The sequence below is a fragment of the Aythya ferina genome (genome assembly GCF_964211825.1).
Source record: "Aythya ferina genome assembly, chromosome: 2".
NCBI classification, from domain to species: Eukaryota; Metazoa; Chordata; class Aves; order Anseriformes; family Anatidae; genus Aythya; species Aythya ferina.
The window spans coordinates 39,158,699-39,174,731 of NC_140297.1; the positions used below are offsets into that span (position 1 = coordinate 39,158,699).

At 35.9% G+C, this 16,033-nt stretch overlaps 1 protein-coding gene across 5 annotated transcripts in view; it reads left to right on the forward strand.

Annotated features, from left to right (window-relative positions):
• KAT2B (lysine acetyltransferase 2B) overlaps positions 1–16,033 on the forward strand; it is a 46,826-nt gene that overhangs the window by 22,162 nt on the left and 8,631 nt on the right. For all 5 annotated transcript variants that reach the window (XM_084509520.1, XM_084509522.1, XM_084509521.1 and 2 more), the window contains exons 8-13: positions 765–890; positions 3,496–3,632; positions 5,054–5,262; positions 8,253–8,379; positions 11,491–11,601; positions 13,357–13,500. In XM_084509520.1, the coding sequence (XP_084365646.1) occupies positions 765–890; positions 3,496–3,632; positions 5,054–5,262; positions 8,253–8,379; positions 11,491–11,601; positions 13,357–13,500 (854 nt within the window). The remainder of the gene's footprint in view (positions 1–764; positions 891–3,495; positions 3,633–5,053; positions 5,263–8,252; positions 8,380–11,490; positions 11,602–13,356; positions 13,501–16,033) is intronic.

Below are 16,033 nucleotides of genomic sequence, written 5' to 3' on the forward strand. Positions count from 1 at the left end.
TGTTGCTGGTGATGACACCAGGATAAAGGCATGCAGAGAGAGAGACTGCAGGTGTCCAGACTATGAGCTGGCACCTCATTCCCCCTTCCCCCTCCCTTGTTGGCTTTTCTGCCAAAAATCCTGACACAGATGAACGTTGAGTGATTTGACACGGATGCTTTTTTTTTGTTGTTGGCTGTGGTATTTTTTATTTTTATATTTCATTTAGAGAGAGGTTAGTCTGTGGCTTTCTGAAAGAGTGGTTTCATTCTCTAAACTGGTGCAACAAGTTCTCCCTTCACTGAGTTTGATTTGTCCAACCAGCCTTTGAATGCTGTTAGAGTGGACAGCTGAAGTTGAATGATGAGTTTTTACTTTTCAATAGACCCCTACAAAAAGCCTTTTCATGAGGCTGAATGCCAGCAGCCTTGGCAGGTATGTGAAGGAAGCTTGTTTTCTTAACTCGTGCTCAGCACTGCGGAATAATAAAGCCTGATATTTGCAGTGAAGTAAAACTAATGCTGTCATCCAGCATTGATACAGTTCCTCATTAAGGAGAAGTTTAGAAAAATATGTTGAGGTAAAGTTCTAATGCCTCTGCTTGCCCACCAGTGTCATTGGTCTGTTGCATGTTGCTAGTGTTATTTTGCAGGTAGGTCACTGTGAAGCTGGGTCTGGCATCATGACAGTCATTTGGTCAGCACCATAATGAATTTATGTCCTGATGTCCTGATTTATTTTTTTATTTGTGTGTGCATATGTTTGTGTCTTTTATACCATTGCAGTTATTAATCCTCCTCCTGTTGCAAGATCTGTTTCGTACAGTGCAAGTCCTTCATCTCTGGAGCAACCCAACAGTGGAAACATGAGTCCTGCTTGCAAAGTTTCTTCTGTCCTTGACCCAAACCTAGGTAATGAAGAGGGAGACTCGCTTTTTTTCTTTCACTGATGTTATCAATAGTTGTAGTAGATGATGACCATCCTGCAATAGTGAACTTGAGGTGTTATTACTAAAAGACACATACATGCAGACACACAAAGTTTTTCTCCACTATGGTAATGTTTAACTAGTAGAAATTGCAATTGTATTTGGAAAACAAACAACAACAACAATCTGTATGTTTAAATTCTATTCAAAATTAGAAGAGTTCTATAGGTGACGGAGGTTGTTGAAAATACTTGGCTTTACTTGGAGTACGTGTATTACAACCCATTAAGAAAGGTTTTATTTAAACAGAAAAAGCAGAGTAGAAGGGGCCACTGCTTTTTCATTATTTATTTATTTGTTTGTTTCTTTCTTTTCTTTGATCTTTCAAGGTACTGAAATAGCAAATGAGTGCTAAAATAAAGAACACACACACACAAGGTTAAACACAAGACCTGAATGAGGTCAGATTAGAAAAATTTTTCTGAGGGGGGAAAAAAAATAAAAGATGATGAATGCATAAATTCTCCTTTTTCAAACACCTCAGGATTAATGAGCCTGTCAAGAGTTTGTAGGTCAGAGGGATGATCGTGAGCTCATGTAAAGTAAGTCCTTAAGGAAGCTGAAGAAGCTAAATGAATTGTTAGCCTCCGTGTTTGCTACAGAGGAACTTAAAGAGGCTCCTGAACTGCAGCTTCCTTTCTGAAGGACAAGTTGGGAAATGGCCTTAAAAGTGGGAATGAGAAGATTTTTCTATTACAGATCAGTAAAATGAGCAGTAAGTAGTCACCTGAAAAAGAATAATATATTTATATATACATATAATTTTCATTTTGTGAAATGAAATATGCAATTAGCAAACTAATTAAATTGTGCAGCTGAACGGTCATTTGATTTGCCCTCAGTACTACAGAATTGAAACACCACAGATGCAAAATTGTTTTTCTAAAGACCTTCCAAGAGAATGCAGGAAACTGTAAATTGTAAAACTCCTATTTCAAACAGATAGAAGAGATGATAATATGTGAGTAATATGATGTGGAAATTCAGTATGCATTTTGCAGAACTCACGAATTGTACGTATCTGTGAAGGAATTGGTGAGCATTTGGAAAGTGTTTTGAATGACCCTGTGTACCTGGATTTCCAGAAAGCTTTTGATGAATTACTTAAAATAAATAAATCTGATAATCTGATTTGAGACAATAAATTAATCTGTTAGGAAAATTAAGAGAAGTTCATTCAAAGGAATAATTGTTTAAAAAGTAGGAAATTATAGGAATTAAAGTTTCCACAATGAAAGGCGGTTAACGATAAAATTATATCACTAAGAAAATACTGCTTGAAAGTGAAAAGGGGAGTGAAAAACCTGATCCTCATGGACTTAAAGCACTATACCTGTTGCAAAACAGTCTGTACAATATCTGAAAAATAGTGGGCCCTAAATTATCTGGCTGTTTCAGAAAGGAGATCTCAACATTATTTTGGATTTTGCTTAGGAGAAAACTACAAAATAGCTCATGAAGTGCTGTTCACAAACTCAAAATTATGTGTTCTGGCTCTGACAAGGACCAGTAGCAGATCTTTAGGGGAAAAAAATGAGGAAAAAGGTAACCTTGTAAAGTGATACTCCTGTTTGCTTGCTTTTCTAATACTTGATGGTCTGCTGCTTGGGTAAATCTTGAGCTAGTAGATGTCTTTTTCAGTATTATTGTATTAATTATTCCTTGGTGGATGTTTTTTCACAAATTTGTTTAGTTAGTTGCTTTTGCTATATTACATGTTGGTTTGCAGTTTGTAGTGCAGTTAATAATTAACACAGTATATTTTGATTTGGAAACTTCATATGGATTTTCTAAGTCAAACATGTATGACATGTCAGACTGTATATGCTGCTTGTTTTACAAAAATGATGAAAAAAACCCTTATAATGGATATTTAATTCCAGTGAATCACAAAATGGGATTTTGTATTATCTGAAAGTACGTGCTGTATTATGTATTGATCCATGATCTTCCAATGCTAATTTTGCCTGATAGACTATGTTATGCATGTGTGGAGTTCAAAGTGTTATCAGTAGCTAGTTATATATTATAACGCTCAAGGTAACAGTAGAAGGATGACACTTTATTAATATAGGGCAGTTTGATGGAAAGGCAAAGGCTTTCTGTATTGTGTGTGCAGCAGTAACATTGATCTTGTGCCAGCATTCATCACAACAAAGAAATGGAGTCTGAAATAACTTATGTATTGCTTAGCCCAGTACTTCTTCACCCATGATGCTTGCCTTGTTTAAGACTTTGAACACCCGATGCTGTTCAGGTGTTCTGCAGATACGTACTAGCAGACTTCCTGGCATATTAGTATTTAAGATGCAAATTTCTCTCCTACCCATAAAAAAGAACTGTAAATCCTAGCTCCTTATCAGAAAACAATTAATTAGGAAAGCAATTAACCTTCTACTTATATCTGAGAACATCTAAACTGGTCCACAGTTGTGCTCTGCTTTCTCATTGCTGGTTTCACGAACACAATGATTAAGCTGTCTGTGACAGTTTGGTCATTTCTAATTTGTCCTGGTTTTGTTTTATAGGGGAAAAAAGAAAAAATAATGAACCTTATTCTCTGGAGGATTCAAAAAGACCAAGAATTGTAGGAGATATTCCTATTGAGTTAATCAATGAAGTCATGTCAACAATTACAGATCCAGCAGCAATGCTTGGGCCAGAGGTGAGGAATGCAGAGATCTGGTCTGTCTGTAAATGGTCTTTCTTTAATAAACGTTCAATGTGAATAAAACATGAAAAGCTAAAAGTCCACAAAACTTACCATGGTGTCAGTAAGAAAAATACAGACTTTGAGAGGATATGTTTAGGTAAGAAAGAAGTATTGATGAAATGTATCGTTAACATGAAGAATAATTCTACATTTTTGTAATGCTTTGTCACTGTTTTTAAAGAGACTTGGAAACTAGTGATAATGAGCAAGCTGATCCCAGTTTATTCTGTAAGGTATTTTTGTTGCAGGACAATTCTAGAATATGCTTTTTGTTGTTAATCATAGATGTAGCTCATCAGACAAGGTAAGTTAGGTTCAAATCTTGCAGAAGAATGAAAGACACCAATTTAAATCTGCTGTTTAGTGTGGGAGAGCCAAGTGAAACAGTTCTTTGCTCTTTCTTCCACAGTTGCTCTTTTTTTCTGCTGGAAGAGAAAAACAGAATTGCGCCATGTACAGAATTGCTTGCTTTTTTTTTTTTTTTTTTTTTTTTTTGGCAGGCTTTTCCTCCTTCTGTTCCCTTCGCCAGACTGTTTTGCCAGCAGCTCTTATTTGCCAAGGTTTAGCTAGAGTGTGATGAAGATTTGGATCCACCTACATTTCTTGCTCAAACTATATACCGTGACTTATGGCTCTGCATATTTACAAGTGCTATGCCAGTCTGGATGTTGAGACTGGCAGTGACTAGAAACCCAGCAGACAAACTTTGCTCTAAAAAGTAAACAGTATGTGCATGCGGAGATGTTTTGGCATTCTAAAAGGATCTTGAAAAAAATGTTAAATAAATTGTCTGTATGAATCTAATCTCCATGCAAATATACATATGTAATTGCCAAATATGTTACAACAAGATCAGTAGGAATGAAAATGTTCCTTTTTGTTGTTGTTGTTCTTATGACAGTGGTGTAGGTAGTGGAAAGCTCTGCTAAAATGAAAAGGTAATACTGTGCCTGCACTGCTGTTAAAATCTGTGATTTGCAATATGTGTAGGCAAGTCCATTACTACTTCTGTCCAAGCTAACTAGGCTAAAGAAAATGTGAAGACATAGTAGCATAGGCTTCAACTAGATGAGTTCTCTCCCCCATCAAGTTTTGGAACTTGTTGAGATATAACCATCACTTTTGCTACATAATCTTGAAAAGAAGCTTAAATAAGCCTTTGTATACTGTAGTGAAGACTTTATATCACACTTATTTGGTGGTGTTACTTCTGCTGCTAAAAAAAAAGGAAAAGAAAAAGTACTCGTTGGCAGCTCTATTTTTGTAAAAAGATGGCTTGGGAAAAGAGGGGCTTTGTTTGTTCCTTAAGGCTGGTCCACGAGAGGATGTGAAATCTACAAAATGTGATTGTGTTCCTCTTTCATGTCGTATAGACCAACTTCCTCTCAGCACATTCGGCCCGGGATGAGGCAGCGAGACTGGAGGAGCGCAGGGGAGTGATAGAGTTCCACGTGGTTGGGAACTCCCTGAACCAGAAGCCAAACAAGAAGATCATGATGTGGCTGGTTGGTTTGCAGAATGTATTTTCCCATCAGCTGCCTCGAATGCCGAAGGAGTACATCACGCGCTTGGTCTTTGATCCGTGAGTAGCACTGGAGAGGAGTTTTGTGGGTGAGATGGAGAGAGCACAGTGTTTGTTGCAGGCAGCAATGTAGGAACAGGCCAGTCTAGGTGATGTGGATCTCTTGCCCTATTACATTTTTCCCACCTCTTCAAGCCACCATAAATGGCCAATCTAGTTGATCCCTAAATACCATTTTGGTGGCTGTATTAATGACAAGCGGTGTGTCATGGAAAGTGGACTCCTACATGTGTTGTGCTTATGAACGTTAGAACTGAAAGTCAGAAAATAATTATGGTGTTCATTAGTGGTTTCTGAGTCCATACTAATTTGCCAGACTCTCCATCCTCTGTCTTTCGAGATTGTGAACCAAATGACAGAGAGATTGAAGGCTTTTCAATGAGAAGAATTTAAGGGATTTATGAAAAACATCATTTATGTCAACATGGGAGAAAGATTAGAATCACTTCTCACAAAAGTGGTTTGCTTTTCTATTAGTGCAAGCTTCCCGTCTTGCTTTGGGTACAGCTCTACACCACAGGCACTTGAAAAGAGATGCATTGGCTGTAGCAGTATCCACAGGTTGCATGTGGTCCTTCACCCACCCCAGTGTCCTGATGAATTGTGCTCAAGCAGGAATGGGAAGATTTGCCTCGTGTTTTTTTTTTTTTTTTTTTTCTTTCTGCTGTTTACAACATCCTTTTGCTATTGATTTTAACCGTTTGTAGTCTCAGGACTGTCAGGTATCAATCCTCTTCTTTTTGCTCAACACACTGAGGATCTTTCTTGCCCTGCTGTTTACTTCATCTTCTCTTCACAAGTATCCACTTTTTCACTATTGTGTTTCTTGGAGAGCCTACGACTACTTACTCCCAGCCAGTTTGTTTTCTCAAGATTTCTGAGTGTGAGTTATCCATGTCCAACAATAGCTAAAGTGCCTGCTGTGCTGACTGCAGCACTTTGCACCGGAGCATGCCTGTAGGCTCATTGTTGTATGTCGGCAGACACCTCAAGAGGAGCTCTGCCTGAGCTGATCTCAGCCAGCTGCCCAGCCTGGTTGGTGGTAGAGCCAGCCACCAGTGATATCAGCTGCTCTCTCTGTGCCCAATATTGTAGCTGCAGCAGTTATGAAAACATTTCTGGAACCATTTTCTCTACTTTTAGGCTTGATAGCATTTCCCTCTGCATTACTCTCTCAATGCCAACAAAATGCTGCTGCAGGCTCCATGCAGTCCTTGAAGCCTAGTGCTGGGGACTGTTGGCCAGGACTTCAGTCTCCAAGCACAGAAGGGCCTTCTGGGCTCTTCAGACAGAAACAGCATAGTCCTTGTGAGGGCCAGCACCAATCTTTTCCCCTCTCCTATGTTGGGGTAAGTGTTGCTCAGCTGTGAGGCAGAGACAGCACTGGGATCTTAGTTTAGGAATCTTATTAGCACTGGGATCTTGAGCAGAGACAACTGGTCGAAGATGACAGGTTTCCCAATAACTAAATATCAAGACAAATTGTGAAGTAGTGTTGTTGAGCCATGACCTTCCCCCATGTTTCTCTATCTCTTTTATTGGGAAAGACTCTTTCCATAGGCTGAGATGAACTACTGGCAATTAAAGTGCTCTTCAGTACAGATATGTCTGGAGAGCAGTCTGTGCTTGAGAAAGAGGGCATTTTCTTGCTTTAGCAATATCCATATGTGCCTTTGCTGAACAGTTGACCCAAAGGAAGCAAAGCACATAGCCTGGACACCTTGGAAACCCATTATCTTCCAAGATGTTCAGGGACACATGTTGGAGACCTACACTAAATAGTGGGTACACACAAACCTGCATCAGGTAGGAGGTAGTGGAGTCCAGCAGTTCTCTTCCCAATTTAATGTGCTTATTATTTATTACCTATTATTTATTAGTTACTTCTAATTACTTAATTACTGCATTTATTACTGTATCTTCTTATTTATTACTTATTATATATTTTGTTACATACTATTATACTATTATATATTATAATAATTATATTTTATTATCAGTTGTTAGTGTACTTACTATTGCCTTTGTTCTTATTTCTAAAGTGGCCATCCTTACTGAATCTTACTACATAAAAATTAAAACAGGAAGAAACTAAATTAAAAGCACAAGCCACTATATTGCTGCTTTCATTCCACAGATAAAAAGCACTAAATAAGTACAAAAAGAATGTCTACAGTGTATAGAATCTACTTCAACAGTGGCATAATGTTGAAAATATAACTACTTTTTAGACTACCGTTTTTTGCTGCCAACATCCCCCCCCCCCAAGATGTCTTCTCTAAATTTGCTGTATTGATTATATAATTTATATGATACCATGTACTGTGTCTTGAATAAGCTAGATAACAGGTGCCATGTAAATCTTTCCAGACCTTAAAGATGACACTAAAATTCTTGACCCTTGACATAAGAGTTCAGATTGCATGTTGTATCTTTCCTGGTAGTAAGTGTAAGTGCAACAGAAATGGATATTTATTCTGGTCTTGATTCCACTAGGAATGGGTGATTAGAAAAATGAAATATAATTTCTTGCTTGATTAGCTGTGTTAGAAACTGATAGCTTGGCTATACAGACTTCATGCAAGGAAACAAGAATCCCTTAGAAAGGACTTACTGTCCTGTAACTCCATTAATTTCTAATTTAGTCAGGCTAAAAATCATCCTGAGAACAGCTCAATGGCACAACTGTCAGGAATAGAGTCAATGAAAGCAATGCAACTCATATTTATTGGCATTATCCTAGTACCTAGCAGTACTTGGCAAGGCTAGGGGACCTTGCTACATGAATGATTAATTTTATGGTAAATTCAAAGTGTGATATTAAAATAGAAATTCTTTTTTAGATACAAACAGCTAACCTAAAGGTGGCATATACAATTACAGTATCATCATGGAAAGAAGTGAATCAAGTGTCTGAAAAAAAAGGAGTGTAATGGCACATGATGTACTATGGACATGAATTAAAGAGACTGTTATTTTTGTCTGCTCAGGAAACACAAGACCCTTGCATTAATAAAAGATGGTCGTGTTATTGGTGGTATCTGCTTCCGAATGTTCCCCTCCCAAGGATTTACAGAGATCGTTTTCTGTGCTGTGACTTCCAATGAACAAGTTAAGGTAATAATAACTCTCCACTACAGTTTATTAAATACATTTGAGTTCCATTCACCACTGCATATTCTCTGAATTTTGCTAGTCACATTGGATATACTGAGCTACCAAACAGAAGTAGGATTTGAAAGATATAGTGATTTTGAATATACTATGGAAAACCTAAACCAACACGCAGATTTAGAATCATTACAATAATAGTAGGATTATTTGCTAAGAAATAATACAAATAAAATCTTCCTCAAAACAGAAATAGTGTTAGTCCAAGAATGGGAGAAAAATTATTCACTCCTTTGTCTTCAGCAATTGTCTCTCAGTGTAGAATAACACTTATGGTTGGCTGAAATAAGTACGGTTTGTATGTGGTTGTAATTTATGTTCAGTCACTTTGTTCTGTTACACAACTTCAATGAAAATGTGATATATCAAAGAAATTAGGTATAGTTATGCATCTCAAAATAAAACCACACTATTCTGTAGGCCCTTTTTTGAGTCAATTTTACAAAATATTCTCAGAGCTGAGCATTTGCTGTTACGTTGAAAGAATGTAGAACACTATAAATATATAAGAGATTAAACTCCCTTTCCCTAGGGCTACAGGTAGATCTACTGTAAGTATCTAATTGAGGATTTTGCCTTTAGATGGTGCTGTAGCTACATGTTTTTCAGTTGAAACTGTTACAGCTGAGATGTGGATTAATTTAGTTTGTAGCACTTGAAAAGGGGGAAACTGTGCAAGCCTGTGACAACTTTTAGTTCTTGGGTTATATATGATTTTATACAACCCTAGTGTTAGAAAGGAACATTCCCATGTACATAGCAGTCACCTGTCATAAAAATATTTGAAGTGTTTTAGCAAATATGAACAATAACAGATCTTGCTTTAGGTGTGTTTATTCAATGCTTAAATAATTTGTAAAAGGTATTTTCATTAAATTTAAACAACTAAACATGCTACACAAGTTAAGCTGCCAAAGCTATATTTTGATTCTCAAGGGCTAACTTATCAGATTTTTTGTTCCATTATATTCTGAATCCTCAGAGCGCCTGACTAGGTTGCAGATGCACACATAATGCACAATTTCTTCTGTTACCTTTTGGGTGCCTCATCGTTTGTGAAGTTCAGTTGATTACTTCTGAATTGGCCTTCCTACATTCCTTCCTGAGCAAGACAACCCCCACCAGCAGAAAACAGGAAAGAACAACAAAACAAATAAAAGTGTTCATCCATGGGTGTCACTGCAAACTCTTGGGAAAAATAAACTCAATTTATTTTGAGTCTGGAGCAAGAAATACAGATAAAGTTTTGCTTTATATGTGATCATTAAAAGTCAAATTGGTTTTGAGAAAGTCTGATATTATGTTATAAAATTGTTTTAAATTTTACTGTACCTGACTTAGTTTCCCTTTAGAATTCTTAGATTTTTGGCAAGCATTTGTGAGAATGAATAAATCCTGGGAAGGCTGTGGAAATAATAGATCAGCTGAAAATATTTGAGTTAATTGTCATTGTAATTGCTGGAATTTCTTAGAGGTAAAAATATGACGTTTGCTGTTAGAGCTTAGCTGTCTTAGAATTATTGAAATAAATTGCAATGGCTCAGGTGTAAATAAAATGTCAGTCTCATACACTGTTCCTTTCATACTGTTGATGAGAAGGGAAGTGAAATGCTTGGATGGTTCAGGTACTTGCATTTAAGGAAAACATTTTTCATTAATTTTTTTCATTCAGACTTCGTCCTCTTTGAGTTCTCAAATTTGCAATTAGAAAGCCTCTTCATTGTCTTGAGCACTTCTGAGTTCTAAGAAATGCTATGCCATTTAACATGTCGTCAGTCATCAAAACACCTCTTTGTATTTGATGCATGATGTCTGCCACTTTAACAAATGAGCATATGACTGTAAGAACTTCCTCAAATTCAGAAGAACTTATTTTTACACACACGAGGCTTCATTTTGAATATGAGGTCTGAATACCACACCTTCCAGACACTACCTGGATTAACGCACTAATTTTGTACCAAGAGTTAAGCTTTTCAAGAACATGTCATTATGAAATTTTTGTACTGATCTTCAGCATTTAACTAACTTGCTTTTATCTGGCGGTTTCCATGTTTGAGGCTATTAAATTATTATTTGGAAGCATGTATTTTCTAATTTATTTTTCCTGTTTTACATACAGAAATAAAAATTTCTTCAAGAACGGAGTACACCAAAACATTCCATGTATATTTGTATAAATATCCAGTCATTCTCCATGATGTTAAAATTTGAATATATGCAAGAACAACACATTTTTATGCATTTTCCTGTCTGTTTTACATTTCTTAACACACAACAGAAGGGCAAGACTATAGCTTACTTGGAACTGTGAATAAAAGGAACCTTTTGTTTACTTTGGGTTGAATGAAAACGGAAGTTATTCTTGTGTACAGTCAGAAGGCATAGCTATTTATTTGATTGGGGACTCAGTAATTTTCTGCTGCTTATTATGGTAATAACTTTTTCACAATTTCATTTTATACCCTATGATCCAATCAGATGATGAAATCTTTGAGGCAGAAGCTTTTTCTGCAGGTGCACAGAACTCAGAAAAATAGAGGCCTCATGTCAGAATGGGTTCCCCTAAAAGGAGCCATTCTGACAGTCCCACTGCTTTGCAAATTTGAAGTGATGTGGCAAAGAAAGAATGCCTTGTTATTACAACATACACAGTCTTGTTATTGGTGAAATACGTCTATTAGTAGATGATAACTAACTAAGAAAAAAATTATGCACCTTGAGTTGTACCTCCCAGGACAACGTATTGCTTTAGATGCACACTTTACCCCTAGAGAGCGTCTAGGTTTTGGTCTCTCTTATATTAAAAGTGAATCAGGCAGTAGAAGCTGTGATATTTTGTTCCTTGTTGGGTCACAAAGATACGTTTACAAGACTGAAAACAGTTTGATCTTGAGTATAGCTTACCATGTTACTTATGATGAAATCTTTAAAACAGGATCTAGAGGAAGTACTGCATTTTGAAAACCAGTCTGTAATAACTCTTGGTCCACGCTTTCTAATATGTGCAGTCTTCAAAGGTTTCATAATGGCTTTTTGCTCATATGTTTCACATAGGGTTATGGAACTCACTTAATGAACCATCTGAAGGAGTACCACATCAAACATAACATCCTCAACTTCCTCACATATGCAGATGAATATGCTATTGGCTACTTCAAAAAACAAGTAAGTCGATCTAAGAAATTACTTGGCACAAGAAGTCAACATCTATCAGTGATTGAACTGAACAAATAGATATAGTAAAGTAGTTGATTAAAAATGCATAGTGTGGTTTTAAATGTATATTTTAAATCTGTAAAATGTACTTTGTGTTCATTTTTTATAATGATATTGGTATTTAATGCACTTTAATTTGAAGGAATCATCCGAATATAAGAGTATTATATCACTACATGATGTAGCCTACCATTTGTCAAGTCTTAAAAACAGTCAGATACAGATTAGCTGCTTCTGGACTTCATTCACTTTCTTCACTGATTCTAGAAGTATAAAGAAGGACCATACATACTCTCAACAAACTAGGATTTACCTGAACTCATGCTCATAGCTGCTTCTGCTGAAACGAAGCATGATGTTCAAGATGTTCATGATGTGCAAGAAAGATTGTGATGTCTAATCTGTCAAATAGTTTTGATAGATAACTAAGCATCAACTATCTAGTCAGAGGATAAAGCAAAGTTGGAGTAAGATTTTTCTCAGAGAGAAAATCTTACAGCAATAGGACTAGAGGCAACAGACACAAGATGGATCGTGGGAAATTCCAACTAGAAATAAGGATTTTTATCCTTACCTTTTATACCATGAGGATGGTGAAATGGAAAATGCTGCCTAGAGAGGTTGTGGAACTTCCATTCTTGGGAAGTTTTCAAAACTGAACACAGACCTGAGCGAGCAAATCTGATGAGACCTGCTCTGACCAGGAACGGGGCTAGATGACCTCCACAAGTCCCTTCCAGTCTGAGCAATTCTATGATTCTATTCACAAAACTGGTACAATTCATTCTTTACACATTCAACATAAATTAAAGGTTGAGTTTGTAATTCTATTATCATACCTGTGCAGACAGACTCCTTTTCACTTCTGAAATGTACCTTCAGAAATTTGAAGTTGCATAGTCTCTGAGTAAGTCAGAAGCCTCTGATTATAAATGGTGAGGCAGAAATCCTGTTTGTGTTCCTGTTTATTATTATGATTGTTATATTATTATCATTATTGTTATATTATCATTATTGTTATTATTATTATGAATGAAGGTTTCATAGATATCACTGCAACAGAAGAATAAAAGTGAGTCTTACCCTGTATTTTAGTGTCTTGATTAACACTTGTCAGTTTCTTATCCTTTCAACTTAGAATTGTATGAAGACTATAATGTAACTTTGGAATTTTTAATAGGATATGTTGTTTTTTTCCATTTGAAATGGTGAAAGTGAAAAGTTAAAATTATATATATATATATATATACACATTATATACTTTTTTATATTTTTGTCTGACACTCTGAAGTTACTGTAATCTTTGGACAAAGGTTTCATTGACTTCAACACTGACTTTTCTTGCTTAATGACTTACAGGACTGTCATACTTTAATATTAAAATGCCAAACTTTTGAAAATGTGTCTGCAGTAAAAATCTTTTCCTCCATCTCTTTATCTCCCATACCTCCCTCTTCTTCTTATATATATGTGTATATATATAAGCAATTAACTGTTCTTGTATAAAGTAACTTCCATAAGAAGGTGTTTGCAGCACTGTGAGCCTTGACCTGTAACTCTTTCCATTGTATTATCTGTATTTTATTTTAACGTTATGATGAATTTAGTTCTAAATCATCATAGCTTTCTAATTAAAAAAAAAAAAAGAAAGAAAGAAAAAAAAGAAAATGGCATAATAATAACTTAAGTTTATTTCTTCTTTAGGGTTTCTCCAAAGATATTAAAGTACCAAAAGCAAAATATGTTGGCTACATCAAGGATTATGAAGGTGCCACATTAATGGGATGTGAACTAAATCCAAGGATCCCCTACACAGAATTTTCTGTTATTATTAAAAAGCAAAAGGAGGTAAAGGCTGAAATGAAGCACTGAACATAATAATCTGTTTAGATGTTTAGAACTATTGTTTAGAAACAGTTTAGCTAGCATCAAGTTTTCTCTGTTCTTCTCTTAGGTGCTTTAAATATTGGAGTGCATATTTTAAATTTGAGAAATACTTTTAATCAAGTCTCAGTGCCATAATCTTGTAGTTTAGGAATTAAATTCTACCTTACTAGCTTGGGGTAAGAAATGTTGAAAAGTAATGATATTTTGAGTAGTATTTAATAGCTAATTTTATTAGTTACAGATAACAGATTTTTTCTGAGACTTAATTTGTTTTGCAGCTTTCTGATATTGTTGACTTCTTCCTGTCCACTGACCCTCTGAATCACAGCTAATGTGGGCTGTCTTTTAGTTATTCTATCATAATTTTTCATATAATAACACAGTTTTTTCTAGCAAAATAATTAAGACATTTCCAGTTGTGTTTAGATACCTTCCTATTTAGATACCTTCTTGGATATTTAAAGAAATTTGAAATTACAAGTTTAACTTTATTCTTTCAAAGGTTATTAAAATTCATATTTTTTTTTCTTTCCTGTTAAAATGCTTATTTTAGTCATGGTCCAGTAGAACTACTCAACCCATGCTAGCACAAAAAAAGTATCTGAGGGCTAGGACCCAATGGAATGGCATGAAGCTGTATCTGTGGAAGTTCACACTGGATATTAGGACAAGATCCTTCATTGAGAAGGTGGTCAGGCATTGGAACAGGCTTTCTAGGGAAGTGATCATGGCACTGAGCTTGCCAGAGTTCAAACAGTGTTTGGACAGTGCTCTTAGAAATATGGTTTAATGTTAAGGTTGTCCTGTGTTGAGCCAGGAGTTGGACTTGATGATCCTGATGTGTCCCTTTCAACTCAGGATGTTCAATGATTTTAGTTTGCAAGTGGTTTTTTTTTTTAAACTCCACTTATTAGGAAGGCTTTAAAACTAAAGCCCATATAGCACAGATCATGATTTTAGCCAATTTTTACCTCTCATTTCTGCTTGGTTGGGTTACTCTTCAGATCCCAGTCATCTTACAGATCTATCACCTTTCCTTCAGGGATAGGATGCTGTTGGGGTGGGCATGTAGTGGACTATTAGTCTTCTAAAGTGGCTTGTCTGAGGCACACCTAGTGGCAGTGGAAGCATGTAGCTTCCAAAAGTTAGTTTTGAAGTTACAACACATTCTTCACTCTCTTATTTGGTGTGCATTCCATGTTGTCCCAATCAGTTGGAGACATTCTCCTTGGAGATGAAGTGCCTTGAACCTCTGGACATCCCATGTCTACCATTATCAGAAAGCAAGCTGTTATTATACAGTGGTCTATTACTGCCATTGTATCTTCTTTGAGAATAAATATACAGTCCTGTGAATTGTATTTTAGAATTGCTTGTTTGATACTCAAAATACGGATGAGGCTTTATTATTCTTTCTGTTCCAAGGAAACTTAGAAATAGCCCTCGTAGTCTGCAGTTTTCTCAATGTTCGCCTTTCTGGTCATATCAAAAGCAATGAAGATGGTTTGTGGACATACGTAAAGTTTTTAATGTTCCCAATCTGGATTATAGATTGATTTGTTTGGTTGCTGGTATTGGCCAGTACTGGACATTGGACTTTATTAGTCACATCTATTTTAAAAATCAAACTTTTAATGGGTTCTAAGCTTTTATTTAAAGAATTAGAGTATATGCCTATGGCTGCTATGGCTGCCATTGGTAAGTTTGCCCTGTCTGATTTGTAGCTAATTTACATTCATTCTGAAAAATATGAAAAATCCCTTTACACAAAGCTTTGTGACCTGCTGACTTTTAAATAATTAATGTTACTGACTGAACAGCTCATTTTAATCAGGAAGAGCCAGGAGTTCTTAAATTATGAGTTTAAGGTGCATTTCAGAACTAGTTTGAAGGTATTTTTGTGTTATGCTAGAATGTGGCCATGGTGCTGCTGTATACTGTAGGCCCTTAATCTGGTACTTCTATTGAAAGTCTGATTTTTTCTTTTCATCTTCTTTGAGAGAATATACTATGTGTATACAGGTAAAGGTGCTTAACAATAAAAAATACATCCATCTTTACTATTTTCAAAGAAAGAATTCTCTTAGACTCTATGGTGGTCTAGACAATTTTGCATTTGTTTACCCAGTTTTAAAGTAAGCAATATTGAAAATGACATATTCAGGATACACAAAACTTAGGTAGATGTCTAAGTGTATATCAAAAGCACCACCTCAAATTGCTTAAAATTGAGGTAAAGAGATTGCAGAGCCGAACAGAGTTTACCTCAGGACTGGGGAAGCCTTTTCTGTCATTTACAACTAGAGTAGAATATTGGTTACAAAGAGTGGCATCAGTTTTGACTTTCTAAAGATAAAATCTTCAGTAAGAGCATCTCTCACCGATATCTAAACAGCTCCTACAATTATATGGAGGCTTTGAAACCAACAGGTATTTCTAAAACTTCACAATATGAGCATACATTTATTGAAATATGTGCATTTAGTATGTACCT